We start from the raw sequence: 15,955 nt of genomic DNA on the forward strand, positions 1-15,955 counted from the left end.
AGCCGTTTTCTCAGGTGGAAAATATTTAACATAAAAAGCAAGAGCCAAGGATTCCCAATTAGTGATTTTCAAAGCCGCCCGATTCAACCCATTAATCCACAGTTTAGCTTTCCCACTCAAAGAGAACGGGAAAAGTATCTCCATAGTCTGCTCCAGAGTCAATCCCTTTTGCTTGATGGTGGAACAATATTGGATAAAGGACTGAATGTGAAGATTCGGATCTTCACCTGGTTCCTCACCGTACTGGCGTCTCTCGATCATGTTAATCAATGCAGGCTCAATCTTGAAGGTCTCAGCTGCAATAGAAGGCATGATCGCCTTTGGTAGCACGGACAGACTTGGCTTAGAATAGTCTGTAAGCCGTGGGGTAGGTGGCGGTATCAGATTTTCGTCACCCATCTCTATCTCTGAAACTGAATCTGTATCTGAAGGAAAAAGATCGCCAATATATATTCCCACACTGTGCAATGAAAGTTCTTCGTCTACGAAAGATTCTTTCGGGCTCAGGATCGAATGGAGTAAGATTACTAGTACCTACGGTCCTGGGCATAGACAAAGACTATAAAACAATGTGAGATCCGGTCTCAAGGAACGTGAGTTCCTTGAGTAGTAACAAACAATAATCTAGGATAAGCAATCAACAACAGAAAATAAAACCGTTTCCCCCGCAACGGCGCCAAATTTTGACAGGCTAAAGTCGTATCACCTAATCAAAAATAACCTAAGGTCCACTAGCTAGGTAGCAAGGGAAGTCAGGATCGAATCCACAGGGAAACAGGCGTTCTTTCTACTGTCAATTAATTAATCTAGACTATTGTGAACAAAAGTTGGTTGATGGTTTGTATGCTAAGACTACGAACGAATATTAAACAGGAATGAATCAATATATTAAGGAATCTAGGGTATAGGTTCGCCAACAAATAATAATCCAGGACATTGAACAATCACGATAATCAACAAAGTAATTAATTAGACTAGCAAGCTCTCTCAAGTCGATACTAATCATAGACTTAGAATTAACGGGCTCTCGCTACGTATTAACTCTAATTCCACCTATTGACACAAGCCTAAACATCAAATTGCATCTCTCGAATCTTAATTTGATATTGCATAACTACCACAATTAAACCTGCGCAAATCTAATTGTATAGTGAAATAAACCAATCAATAGGAATCAATTACAATGCCAACAATCATAATCATTCAATCATCCTTTCATATTATTCATGGATCCCCAACCCTAGAAATTAAACTACTCAAGCATGTTGACAATAAACAAAGCAATAATCATAATTCAAAGCATTATTAAAGCAAGACAATGAATTGAAATAAGAAATAATACCTATTTGAAGAACAAAGGGAAGTGAAAGCTTGAATTTTTATTGAGAATTAAACTAAGTGTTTTTGCATAAACTAGAGAGAAAACTCGGCTAAGGAAAATAATACTAAGGTTTTAATACTATAAAATAAAGTGTCCTCTAAAAATAATTAAAGCTTGTTTATATATTTTACCAAAATAAAGCCTAAAAAACGGAAAATAAATGCGCGAAAAACTGCTGGAGGTTGGCGTCGCCCGATCGGGCGCTCCACTCGATAGTCGGCCCGGTCGGGCCAAAATCCGCCCGATCGGGCGGTTTGTGAACTCTCCACATAGGCTCCAGGATGACCGTCCGATCCGGATCGGGCGAGCTGCGCCCGATCGGGCGCGCATAGATGAATCCAAGTTGCTTCAATTCCGCCCGATGGTTGCATTTCGCCCTCAGCTTCCAGGGCGATTTGCAATCTTCAATGTAGCTCGCCCATATCACTGAGTCTAACTCTCGGGGCTCAACCATAAGCATCCAAGGCTCCCGAAAGTCGACGATGGAGGTCCCGAACTTCCTCGGGCTCATATAGTGGCCTAGATCAACATGAAACGGGTCTAAAAAGACCAATTTCTCATAATCAAACCTGAAACTCAAGGCATACTCAATAACACACATTAGTACTAAAAACGGCTCCTAAGAGCACGTTTGACACATAAAAGTACTAAGGGACGGGAGTAAAAATACTATATAAAACATGCATATCAGGTATCCCCAAATTTATAAAAAGAGGTTAATTTGTGATGTTTAAATAATTATTTGATTTTTTTCCATCAATTTTTTTTTTGGACTATTTGATTTTACTATTTCCTATTGTTTTGATATTGTTGCTTGTTAATTTCTTTCGACGGGCTTGGTTGATTAAGTAATGTAATATTAGAGTTCTTCCTATTCTTTAATGTTCAAATGGTGGATTGGTGGAATGGTGGGTAGTGGGTAGTGGAGAGCTTGGGCTACTCTCTACTTCACTCTTGGGCTTTGTCAAATGGTAGGCGAGGTCTCCATTAGTGGCCCAAGCTCAACATAAATAGCGCCAGGCCAAAATTGATGTTAATGTTGGATTATTGCTACTTCCTTAATTTATTACAAGTTGTTCTTTAAGTTAATTAAGTAAGAAGACATGAGACTAATCAAGGAAATTAAAGCTTTCGTACAGTGACAGCCTGTCATGTTTCTAGCATGTGTTTCATGCATCTGCATCTCCTTTTCATGATGTTATTTCACTTACTTGTTTTTGTCTAAATGTTTCCTCTTTCTTTGGTATTCACATAATCTTTGTTCAAAAGAACTGCTTTAATTCCATACCATGGTGTGATTTAATGATCTTACTGAATCAACATATATAGATGACATGCTAGCATGTGTATAATGTTTTATGTTTATGGTTGTCTTTTTCTCTTCATAGGATGTGTTTGGTGTTAAAATAGGCATACCATGTTAGAGGCTCTGCTTCGGGGACCCTCAGGGCCCATAGTACGTCTTACAGGTACCGTATGCAGCCCGAATTCAAGACACTAAGGACGCTCATGACATCATTTCATACCCGAAACAAGATGTGAATTAGTCGGGCTTATATCTAAGGATAAACTATTAAGCAACATAACACAATCATTTTCTTTAATTATTCCCCTTAAATCTCGATTTTCTTTTCCTACAAATAAAATATTATTATGTGAAGAAGCTATTCTTCTACAGACATATAAGAATACTGACTCTACTAAACCAACATGCGTATATAGAAATTTATCCAGTTCAATTTTACATATCAGACTCATCGTAAGGAAAAAGAATATAAGAATTAATCTTATCATTAAATCAAGCCTTACGTGGTACGTAGACACCTTAATTAGGTGAAGGAGATGATTGGAATCTAGAAAAGTTATCCATCTAGAAATCAAGTGGATGGAGAGAGTAAGAGACCGGAGAGTAAAGACAGAGGGATGTTGACAAGAAGCCAACCTTGGAGAAATACAGCAACCACAGAAAAATTGTAGGTTGGGCCTATATTGTGATTTAAGTACATTTAAGATTACTTGTCAACTGGCCACACATTGTTTCACTATACCCAGCATGCCTACAGTCTTTTTTTTTTGTCTAAATTAAATCACATTCATTTCTCTTAATCTCCTATGACCTAAACGTGTATATGTTAATTTTTATTTATTTATTTATTTGATTTTAGTTTGTAATTAAATATTGTAGAATTTTATTATTCCTATCAAACTGCATGCTCGTCTTTTAATCAACTGTTAGACCATACTTAATAGTGTGCTGGCTTAGTAGAAGGTGACCGAGTAACATGACATGATATATATGACAATTGTTAAACTGTAATAGATTATTTTACAATAATTTGTATCATAGCAATGGTGGTAGTAATTACAACAAATACTTTAATAGAGTTTGTGGCAGTGAAAGCTTTCTTTTTTTCTAAAAAAAAACACTTAATTACTTGAAGGTTGAGATTATTTACCAAGGACAAGATGTAATTGCACTCGATGTGTGCTTTAAATATCAAAAGAATGCATTTTTTTTTAATAAGATAAGAAGAAAAAAGTTAAAAGTCCTTCCGCACAAGGGTAATCAAAGGAATGCATACAACAACCATCTTTCAAAAAATAACATAACGTGTTTAAGGTTATAAAGATCCCATATATGTAGTACGTAGTAGTAGACAAAATCAATTAATAACGTAGGGAAAACTTTATTTTGTGCTTGACTTATTATCCTTATTATTACGAAAGAAAGTGATTATAGGCCTTACATAAATGGAATAGTGTACACTATAACATGATCGCCAACCATTATAGGTAAAATCTAACAATTGTGTCCACATACAGATGAAATGAATAGTTTCATTTCCTTTAATGCCGGACTATAATTTAAGAACCTATCAACCATCAAGGCATTTCAACCAATCATTAGCATAGTACATTAGCATAGTACGTAGATATACTTCGCATAAACTTAACCCTAGCGGCTCTCCTCTCTGGCTCTCTCCCTCTCATCCTTCTAGGTCCGGAGGTCTCCGTTTCTTTTGTCCTTTAAATCGGAAATAGTCTACTTTTTTCCGGAAATTAGCATGTTTTTCTTTTAGTTTAATTCATTAGTAATTGTCTTTTAATTTAAATAAATCCTACAGTAACATTTGTTTCTTTCCATATTGTAAACAAGTATCTTAATAACTTTGTCTATAATACTAGCAGTAAATTATGAGTAGGATAAGAGAGGCATTCTCACTATTAAATGGGGATTGAGGGAATTGGTATTATAAAATGAGGCAGGTTTGTCTAATATAAAGTCGCCGGATGTTAAGTTTTGTACCCAAATGTCGTCATTGATAATGCATTATACCCAAGATTTCAGAAGGTACTCCTTTATAATTTATATCCAAGACTAGAGTTCAAACCTAGCTCGTATGCATTACTACTTATTACCATATATGGCTCTTTAGAATGAGTGAATGTCAACTAGCCTAATTGATAAAGTTTTCAGAGGGTACATACCAACTAACACCTGAGATCGAATCCTGTCGATCTACCTCATTTACCGGCTTCCCTTTTGTGGCTCTCTCTACACGCAAAATATATGGCTCTTTAGAGACCAAAAAGGTCTTTGAATAGGTAAGTATAGGTTAAGATCGCAGTGTTCATGCACTAAAAACTTTATGCATGCAAGTCTGAGAAATGAAATCAAACACTATCTGAATCTGACTGGCAAAAAGAATCTAACACAGTGCGCCTGTACATTGCGTGACAATACAATTTCATTGAAAGCCAACATTCAGAAACCAAAGTTACTTTGTCACTTTGGAAATATCACAAAGTTTTCATGCAAATTCTGTGCTCAAATCAACTTCAACTTTATAAAGAATATAGAATCACATATTGGGAAGAGAAAAAAGGGGTTGAATTATCTCTCAATTCCATTGTAATTATGCAGATGTATCATAGATTATTAGATACAAAATTAATCCTGCACCAAATTTATATGCACAACGTATGCACCTCGCACACTGGTCATATACACTTGGAAAAATCTCAAATCAAACTCCATCAGTCCATCCTATATAATATATCACTATCAATATAACAAGTATTCGTATTTATATGTTATGTTCAGCTTCCCTCACAACCCATGCCTTTGAATCCAGAAAAGTCGATCAGATATAAATAAGTGGCATCGGAAAAAAAAAACACCCGTCAAAGGCGGTGGCCTTGTGTCACCTACCTTGAGTATGATTATTATTATTATTATTATTATTGTGAAAATCGTTATGTAAGGTCGTAAATGGATAATTGGCGGAAGAAGTAGTGGTGGTAGAAAATGATGAGAATCCTGATGATGCTGCGTTTGATAACTGCTGGACTTGGTTTGCAGTACCACCACTTCCTCCTCCTTGACCACCTTGGTTTTGCATGTACCATCCCCAGTTTGGTAATCTTGCTGAGCCTGCTATTGCCTCTAGCTTTTGCTGATCAGAAACTCTTTCCTGTTAAATTCATTCATTTCATATATTGAAAGTAATTAGTAATTGCCTGAAATTCATGTAAATTTTGTGATCAAAGCTTGAAGATGGGAAACCAGTGAACATGGTCTTAAGCATGATCATAATACAAATCAAAATTGTGAATGCACATTAACAATTCAACATATATATTCTGGTAGTGTCTTAAACAAACTAGTTGTACCTCATAAGTTGCAGGCCGTCCTGGTGGTAAACCAGACCACATAGGAGTAGATTGTCTCGATGCCAATGGCTGACCATAGAGCTGAGGTGCACCAGGAATAAAGTAACTCCCATTCTGTTAACAAAAAATCAAAATCCATTAATAACAATTGGATCCAAAACAGTGAGTGTTCTTGTTCAAAGGGATATTTCAGATTCTTGTTTGTGTGTGTGTGTCTTACCGCAGGCCAATTTCCATTAGGAAGATGAAGAGGTGGATGATGGGGTTGTGATTCTCCAGCCCCCTTGTCTATGGTGATCGAAATTCCAAGATTCAAGTCAAGGTTTTGCCCATCCCCTGCCAAAAGCGAAAACATTAAATTGATTCCATCCAATCAAAACAACAAAATTAAGCAAAGTTGTGATCCTAATGGAATCAAAACAAATTGACCGAATCATTCAAGAATTGAATTGAATTGAATTGAATTATTAAAAAGAATCAAAGTTGAATAGATATGATGGATGTATACCCTGATTGTTAGGTTGCATAATTGGTATCTGGCCTTGATAAGAACTAGACTCGAAATTGGTGACCGCTTCTCTCCCATTACATTGTATAGCAGCCTTGTCATAAGCCCTGCACCACCATTTTCGCATTGGCGTGTTAATCAAACACACAAAACTCAATAAACTAGAGTTTAAGAAGCTTTTTCTGAAAATATTTATGGTCATAAGGTGACCTCGCGGCTTCTACTTCGCTGTCGAATAAGCCAAGATATATATACCTGCAACCAAGCATAACCGTGCCCACTCATAAACTCAATTATCTTCCTCCAATATACCCCCTTTCACATTATATATACCCTCTTTCTAGTTACTAACTAATACCTTGGCCTGTCACAGTCAGACTACTAATTTCATGCATAAATTATGCTACAAGGACTCTGAATCAATGCAATACATGATGATTAAAGGGTAAAGTACAATATTATATACATTTAAGATGATAAATTATCATATAAAGTCTTACTTCTTGCCAAGAAATTGCCCCATTCTAGCTTCCCACCGACCACATTTGTGAAGCGTTACACCTCGATACCTCGAACTACCCCGGGAGAAGCCGGTGCTTTGCCGCCGAAGGATGTGCACGAATTCTTCCTTGCTTAAGTTTTTCATTTGCTGTTTTTCATTAATACCAGAATTATTAGTCAATTATCAAATCAATCCCCAAAAACAAATATGTAACCAGATTGTTTAATTAGTTTCAAAAATTTTACCTGCTTCATATCATCTTCATAATCAGCAATGGTGAAATTGATATCAGCATCAACACCACGGAATTTAATCGCTGCCCTATCGTACGCTCTGAAATTAAATTCAACGCAATAATGCATTAGATCAAACGGTTTTCACACTACGAGGTTTGATTATTAAATCCGTAAAATTATTTAATTACCTAGCAGCAGCATGAGCAGTATCGAATCCACCTGAAAAACACCATACCATGCAAATCCAAGAATATTTAGAAAAAATTTAATCAAAAATAAATTACGGAGTAATTAAATTAAATTATTAAATATCATTCATCTTACCCAAATACACTTGTTTTCCACAATCCCTGTTCAAAAAACATAAATAAATAAATTTAAACAAAGTCAGACTACCAATTTAAAAAGATAATGAAAAAATTAGTTCAAAACAGCAAATTAATATTTAAAAATTACATTAATAAAACAAATAAATTACCAAATATGTGACTCCCATCTGCCGGTTCTCCGGTAAAACGTGACACCCCTGTATTGAGAACTCCTTGACCTGGGCCCCCTCCTACTCCTCCTAACCTGCTGTTTAGCATTATTCTGCTGCTCGGTACCTACCCCCGAACCTGGACCCGAACCTAAAACCGAAAGGTTCAGCCACTGATTGCTATTACTGTTATGATTTGTTGGCATGCTTCGGGGCGTCGAAGACGACGATCCGAGCCTAAGAAGCTCCATCTCTCTTGTTCCGTCGCCTCCTCCGTCGTAACCAACACTTCCACCACCGTTGTCACCCTCATTCATCGGAAAGAGCTGCCGAGTAACAAACGGAGAAACATCGGCACTACTGTGTTTCGAGAAGAAGTCAAACTCCCCGGCGCCGGAGATCGGAGACTCCTCGGCGGTGGCGTTGACGAGCGATGAGGCGGAGGAAGTCCCGGAAAGCTCAGTGTTGGTTGCTGAGCCTTCATCATTCATGGAGTTTTCTCTCTCCTCCTTATTATTCATGGAGTTATTGTTGTTAGCTACTACATCCATCATGTTCAGATCAAACATTCTGTTGTTCATCGTATTAATAATTTCCTCACTAAATCGAAATTCCCAGGAAAAATTAACCAATACCCTGATTCTCAAACCCAAAAAAAACCGATTGATTCCGAGTTTAGTTCCGATTTCAATTTTCTCTCTCTAAAAAAACAGAGCAATAGTTGTATTACACTCCGTAGTGTTGGAAATAACGGCCGTTAGACATGGAAATCTGTGCAAGTAGAAGAGAAACGGCTAAGAGACAGAGAGAAATAGGAGAGAGAAAGTTTGGTAGAAGGACAGTTGGAGTTGCAACAATGGAGATTTTTTGTGGAAGAAAAAAAAATGTAGAGAGAGAAAGAGTGAGACGTGAGAAGAGAGAATACAACGTTTTTTTATTGGTAGATATTTATAGAAATGATATGTACATAAAAACTATACTATAAAAAAGTTGGTACTTAAAATAAATGAAAAAATGAATATAATTACTAGAATTTACCCTTTAGGGAGGGTAGTAGATAGGTTGCTTCTTTTAGGTATTAGTGTATTACCTATGGATGTACTAAATTGGCATTAATTCTATATTCTTGGCTTCTTGTTCCCAATAATTATAAACGTGATTAGACACTATGAACAAATGAGGTGATGTGGATGTTGATTTATGGAGTGTATATATTATTTTTTAATTGTGTTGTTGACTTTGTGATTAGGGATTTGTTTAATTGCTAATTGTATAATTTGGGTAGTAATCATTTTTAACTACCTAGTTATGTTGAAAGATTATATTCCTTAAATATGTAATTAGCTAGTCTAGTGGAGGAGTACTTTATTGATTAGTGTACTAAGGATTGTGTCATCTTATGCCCTACGTGGCTTATGCAAAGAGGAGGATGTAGGATTGCTTGTAGTTTTATCGTGCTTATGATTCCTTAATCTAACCTTATTGCAAATAAAGTAATGGGATTTCTCCTGACAAATCAGTAATCAGTTAATATTCTTTTGACAACGAGGAGGATATTATTAATAATAACTCTTACGACATCGTCGACATATATAATAACGGATCTAAAATAATGTAATAGTCAGTGTTAAAAAAAAATCTTTATTTTAGTGGGTGAAAGCAGCCAAAATTGTATATGAAAAACTACACATTCTGATCTTAAAAAAACACCAAAATTTTATATTCAAGTGGGGTCGTCAAATGATCCCATGTCGAAAATACTAGCTCCGCCCCTAGACATATATACGGAGTAATGATTATCAATATTTATACATGTGAAATGTGGATTTAAAGAACGAAAACAATTTACACAGATTAATTTTAAGTATAGTCGAACATGTACAACTCAAACTTCACCGTTTTAAACTTTACAAGAACGGTTTTTATTATCGAAAATGAATTACTCCACACGAGATCGAAAGATTATGCCAAGTAGTATTAATTTGATTTTATTATTATTATTGAGCATCTAAAAAGTAGTCAACAAAATGTATCATACTAAAAAGGCAGTTGTTTTGTTAGAGCAATGGATGAATGGAGTATTATACTATCACGCCACAAATCAAATGAAACTTAACGCCTTTATAATCATATTCCCAGATTTTTTTTAGTTTACAGATCTAAACCACAAAACTAAAGATTATTAAAGGGAGGAATTTCACAAAACTAAACAAATAAACCATCTTTACACTTTCCATTTTACGGAGTAGTCCGTTTTATAATGTTTTTTACACTTTGCTTTATTTTATTTTTGGACATGAAAATTTACTATCTTACCCCTCCTACCCCCACAATATTTACAAATTTTCAATCACTTTTTCTTACACCCACCCACCTTTTTACGGGAGCGGCGTATCAGCTAACGGTGATGTATGGCAAAACTTAACATTCACTAAATAACAAAATAAAGAAGGGTGGTAGGAGGAAAAGACAAAAAAAATAAGAAAATAAAAGTACCATTTTGTTAAAAAGAATATCATTCTGTTAAAAAAAAAGTAATATTTCGTTAAAAATAGTACAATTTCTTTATAAATAAAAAGTACAATTTCATTAAAAAAAAGTACTACTTTATTAAAAAAAAAAAATACCATCCATACTAATATATTAAAAGGCGTTCTTAAGAACGTATACTTGTCACGTATACCCCTCCTTATACGCTACGACACTACCAAAAAAACCTATAGCAATGATCGAACACTAGACCTCATTTGTTAAAAGTTACACTTCCTATCATCTTAACCAACTACAACTTATGTTATGTCTTTCCATAAAAACATATATATTTTTTTTCACAATAAATAACATATAGAACAAAAGCAAATGCAAAAAAAAAAGAGATGATTACTTAAATTATAATTTATAAATGTACAATTGTTATTCCTAGCTTAAGCCTAAAATTACCAAAAAAAATTGGGGTACTAAAGTGTAAAATGAGTGAGTGGGAAACATTGATAGAGGTTAAGTAATAAATCAACCAATAATGAAGAAAAGGATTCATTTTCTTATTTTTTATTTTTATTTTTTTATGTGGGTTTCAGATTGGGAAGAGTGTTGGTCGGTCGCTAATCCTGTGTCACACCCGCCTATTCGTTGATGACACTATCTATATAAGCACATATTTATGAAAAATAAACACGTATAAATGTCAAAACTCGGGGCAATATCCGAGCCACACACTAGTTGTTCTATATATACTACGTATATTATTTGTCGTTTACCTCTTTTGTCTTTTGTTGGTGTTATGCATTTGCTAACACATCACGGTTAGCCGCAAAGATTTCCTCCCTTTTTACCCATCTACATACTTTATTTATATATTATTATATTTTCATTCACCTTTTTATACATTTTTTCTATTTTTCCTTAATATTTATGCACATAGTAACTGCAAAGATCATTTTGAAACAGAAGTAGTAAGTGTATAGCTCAACTTCACACTCAATTTAATGTTAACTTACTATGAACAGTTAAATTAGATTTTGGCAGATCTAGCAGCACTGCTATCACTGAAAATATCAAGGTTATATAAATAGGCAATTGCGGAGAGTTGGAGAAATGGACAACAATTCCGATGGTGTATTGTCCACAACGTTGGAAGAAACCAAGTCAATTTAATTAGGTGGATTATAATAATTTGTAATACGATTATTTAGTCAAGTAATAACTTCTTTTTTAAAAAGAATCAAGCTGGATTTTTTGTTCACCAAAAGGTAAATTTTAATGTTATATGCCTATATTAAACATTGCAATTTTTTCCCTTCATAAAAAAAAAAAAAAACATTGCGATTTTCCGTTTAAACCTTGTGCAAGGTACAATCAATAGTCGTTAAATTACACATTTGGAAATTTCAAATTAACAAACCAAAAAAATTGATAGTCATGTTTGTATCTTAGCTTGCAACTTAAGAGTTACAAGTTGATTCATTTTCACCAAACTCAAAACGCATAGAAAAGCAAGTGTAGATATATATACTAAATTTTTTTTTCTTAAGGATAATGATATAATATAACTAAACTACGTACATAAAAATTACTCTGTAGATTCTTAAAATATAGTAGTACTCTTGTAAGAGTAAGTCTTTTGTCAAAGTGTCAAACGATCTAACTATATGTTCCATGGCCAAATAGTTTTTACTTTCATCAACTTTGTTCTTTGTTTAATTGACTAATTCAAGGTATAACAAATTAATAAAAACTTATCAGACCGTCTTTTACAGAAATTATACTGTAATAAGAAACGACAAAAATATTTACATGGTTTGAGTATAATGTTGATCACAAAAATGACAATTCTTGTACGTTTTGGGGACCAATAATTAAATGTTGACAAACAATAATTGTAGTACTGATTCCTTAATGAACGCCAATGTAAGGATATAGACATTTGGGTTCACAAAAAAATCTCCAAAGATTTTCTAGTTCGTACTATCAATTTTAATTTAATTTTAATTTAATTTTAATTTAAATTTTAATTCTAATATTGAATTCACATGAATCACATGCGTCCTTTTGGTGACAAATCAGGATCATAACATTATTATGAGGAATTTACCATTTTGGGGTCATACTACTTTAGGTAAACCAAATTATATTATGTTGGGGTCTGATCATATAAAAATGGCCTTTCCAGCAATTTTAACAACCTTTGACTGCTCAATTAGTTTGGACCTCTTACATGTATTTGGACAACTTCTTATGTTATGACTTATGAGGTCGGCAGCTTATTTTACCTTCACACAATTTTCACACTTCCTCAGTCAAACATATCAGGAATAACATTGAGGAAGCTAGATCCATGGTAGAACTCGCCCCGACCCTCCTCTGATTGCGCGTGAGTTGGTGATTCATTATCCCACATCGAAGAATAGAAGAAGATTAATATTAAAATTATTAAATTGTAATAAATTTATTGGAATTATTTTAGGAGGAAGCTCTGTAGCCTGTATGATTTTTATGTAGTCGTCGGACTGATCTTCTCCGGAATTAAAATTTTATCGACATGGGTTTTATTATTCCTTACTTTTATAGTTGGGAATTGTGGTAGTTGTTTTCTTAGCACTTACTAGACTAAAAAATAAATTGTTGGGTTCTCTTGTGGATGGGGATCACTATGACACTATCTACTTATCTAGAGTATCTACCACATCCAAGTTACAAAAAACAATTTGTACTTATTTGCTAAGTGAAAATATTACAAAATAGTACTATTCAGCTTATGAGAAATTTAATTTAACTTAGTAACTTCTCTAAACTACGGAGTACTCTATAAGTCTAGTTTTGCTACAAATTATTTACTTCGTATATGCTATGATGGAGCCATGGATTGAAGTGCTTAGCTTGTGCTTACCAAAGTAATTAAATAGTTTAGAAGATAAATTAGGATGCGACTGTATTCCTAAAATCTGTAAGAGACAACACAAACTACTCCGTATAATTTTCCCTCTCTACTTTCGTGTTTTTCATATCTCAAACAGAGGCAGATTTAACTTGTGGCCAAAAGCCACCATGGAGAAAAGTTGGATACACTTTTGGCTAAAATAAAATAAAATAAAATAAAAACTAATCTAGCGATTATTTACAATTAAAACATTTTCATGATGAATTGATGATATCAAACAAGCACAACAACCTCAGTGGTTGATGGGCTGATAGTAGTAAGTTTCGAAGGACGACGGGTTGTCACTAGCTAGTTCACATCCTTTTTTAGGCTTTTTTTTTCTTCTTTTTTTTTTCTTTTTGGCATTTTAATAAGGAGTACGGAGTACTATTGAATTCGGCAATCATTATACATAGTATTAAAGAGAGAAAGAGATATATCACTCTCTCCCTAGCCTTAGGATCGATCTATACATTCTTTTTCCTTTATCTACATTTCCATTCAATTTTCCCTTTACTTAAGCAATGTACTCTTTTTATGATGTTCAATCAAAACTTAATTAAATACTTTATTTGTTTCAAAATAGTTGCATCGTTTTGACTTTTACATTTGTCAACACATAATTTTGACAATCTATATTAATAATTATGTATTAGTATAAATTATAAAAAATTGATATATTTAAAATATACATCGAGACAAACATAATAATATTTATTTTTATTTATGAGTATAAAAATATTGTCAAAGTAATATAAGTGAGTAGTATTAAAAGTCAAAACTATACAACTATTTCGAAACGGATCGCAACAAATTTCCTCAAAAAAAATTACTTCAAAAAAGTTGGAGTAAAATCACTAAATACAAGAACTTTTTAAAATGGAAGTTTAATTCATTGTATAAAATTATATATGTTAAATAAATTGGTGGCCTTTATCGATCAGTTAGTTTATATTAGCTGCATGCCCAGAGTCCTTTATATAGAATAATTTCTAGTTTGTAGTACAAGCAATTCTATTGTTGCTTTTGAATTGATTATAAACAAATTTAGGTCAACTAATAACTCCTAATTATCCCTTTTCTTCAAATTAGCTGTTGCAGTGTGTTGCAGTTCTACTAGTCATTATTGCGATGTCCATTGCAGATTATTTGCAGCAATATAGGTCATCAAAATAAAATAAATTAACTGACTTTCTCCTCCCCTTATTTCTTAAACTTATACGAGTTTTTTTTTGTTTTTTTTAATTAAAATCATATAAAGTCGATCACATGCTAGAAAATTTCATACTGGATCAGACAATATTCTTATACGGAGTATTTGGTTTTTTATGACCAAATATCTTTAACCCTGTGTATTTATATATTGAAATTATGAAATTATAAAATCCGTATTTGAAAAATATACATTAACTCGAATATAATAAGCTTCCACTTAATTATATTTTAAGCAACTCCTGAATATTCCAAACGGTTATGTCATGAATGCCAAAGTGAATCATCGCACTACAAAAATTTGTATTTTTTATGACAACCTAATAACGACGGGTAAAAATCCCGTCGTAAAAGGGCTTTTGCGACGGGGATGACAACCCAACAAAGACGGGAACAACCGTCGCAAATGTCTTTTACGACGGGTTAACGACGGGATTTTCTATTAACGACGACGGCCCCCTTTTATGACGGGTTCGCGACGGAAAATCCCATTGTTAATCAACAATTATTGGCCTTTAACGACGAGATTTTCCGTCGTTAACAGTACAATTTCTTGTAATGATCTAATGTGTAAATGGAATCAATATGAATATTTTAATTGTTTATGAAAAAAGAAATGATATATAAAAAAATAAGTTAGTAGGATTGAGAAACAATAATAATAAAAAAATTATAGTAGTCTCACTCCCACTACAAAAAATTGTACCATTAACGACGGGAAATCCCGTCGCTAATCGTTGATTAATGACGGGATTTCATGTCGGGAACCCGTCATAAAAAGGGGTCGTCGTTAATGAAAAATCCTGTCGTTAACCCGTCGTAAGAGACATTTGCGACGGTTATTCCCGTCTTTGTTTGTTGTTAGCCCCATTGCAAAAGACTTTTGCGACGGGATTTTTGACCCGTCGTAATTAGGTTGTCGTTAAAGATACAAGTTCTAGTAGTGTCCAAAATAAGAAATGTTGCAATTGCATAGAAAAAACCGAAAAAGACAAGTGTTGCAAGTATTCAAGAATAGGGACTACCGTTATATAAAATTCGATCAAAACTATTCTCATGTTGTAATTTAGGCTCCGTTTGTTTCAACGGAAAATATTTTTAAATGAAAATGATTTTCCCTGGAAAATAATTTTCAAGGGAAAATAGTATTGTTTGTTTCCTCACAAGAAAAAATTATGAAGAAAATAACATGTAAGTGTAAATGAGAAGAGAGAAAAAGAAATGTAAGGAATTAGAGTGGAAAATGTGGCATTCCTTCTTTCCAAAGGAAAAGTTGGTTTTTCCATTAAGAAAGTTATTTTCCGTCTTTTTTTGAAAATTATTTTCACCCTTAACTAAACAAACAAAGAAAAATGAAAAAAATTATTTTCCGAAAAAGTATTTTCCGTGAAAATAAACGATGCCTTAGAGTCTTAGCTGAAAACGCCTTATTTCAAGTAACGGCAGAAAATCAAATGGCTAAAAAAATCTAATTGCTTTGTACTTACCTCGGCCTGGGTTACATAGGCTTAGACCATGTGCATCCTTGACCTTTGGTCAAGTGAAAAA

General features: G+C 33.7%; 1 protein-coding gene across 2 annotated transcripts; it reads right to left on the reverse strand.

Annotated features, from left to right (window-relative positions):
- Positions 1-5,251: 5,251 nt before the first annotated feature.
- Positions 5,252-8,716, reverse strand: LOC110804189 (AP2-like ethylene-responsive transcription factor TOE3). Of its 2 annotated transcripts, XM_022009753.2 has the most exons (10): positions 7,780-8,708; positions 7,626-7,651; positions 7,490-7,520; positions 7,311-7,398; positions 7,064-7,212; positions 6,774-6,818; positions 6,564-6,670; positions 6,276-6,391; positions 6,056-6,169; positions 5,252-5,856 (listed from the first exon to the last, which is right to left on the reverse strand). In XM_022009753.2, the coding sequence occupies exons 1-10, from the start codon at positions 8,358-8,360 to the stop codon at positions 5,587-5,589; spliced, it is 1,527 nt and encodes a 508-aa protein (XP_021865445.2). In that variant the 5' UTR covers positions 8,361-8,708; the 3' UTR covers positions 5,252-5,586. The 2 variants fall into 2 exon arrangements, with proteins under 2 accessions (XP_021865445.2, XP_021865446.2); XM_022009754.2 differs by lacking the exon at positions 6,774-6,818 and having other exon boundaries at positions 7,780-8,716.
- Positions 8,717-15,955: the final 7,239 nt, after the last annotated feature.

This window comes from Spinacia oleracea, chromosome 1, assembly GCF_020520425.1.
Source record: "Spinacia oleracea cultivar Varoflay chromosome 1, BTI_SOV_V1, whole genome shotgun sequence".
Taxonomy (NCBI): domain Eukaryota; kingdom Viridiplantae; phylum Streptophyta; class Magnoliopsida; order Caryophyllales; family Amaranthaceae; genus Spinacia; species Spinacia oleracea.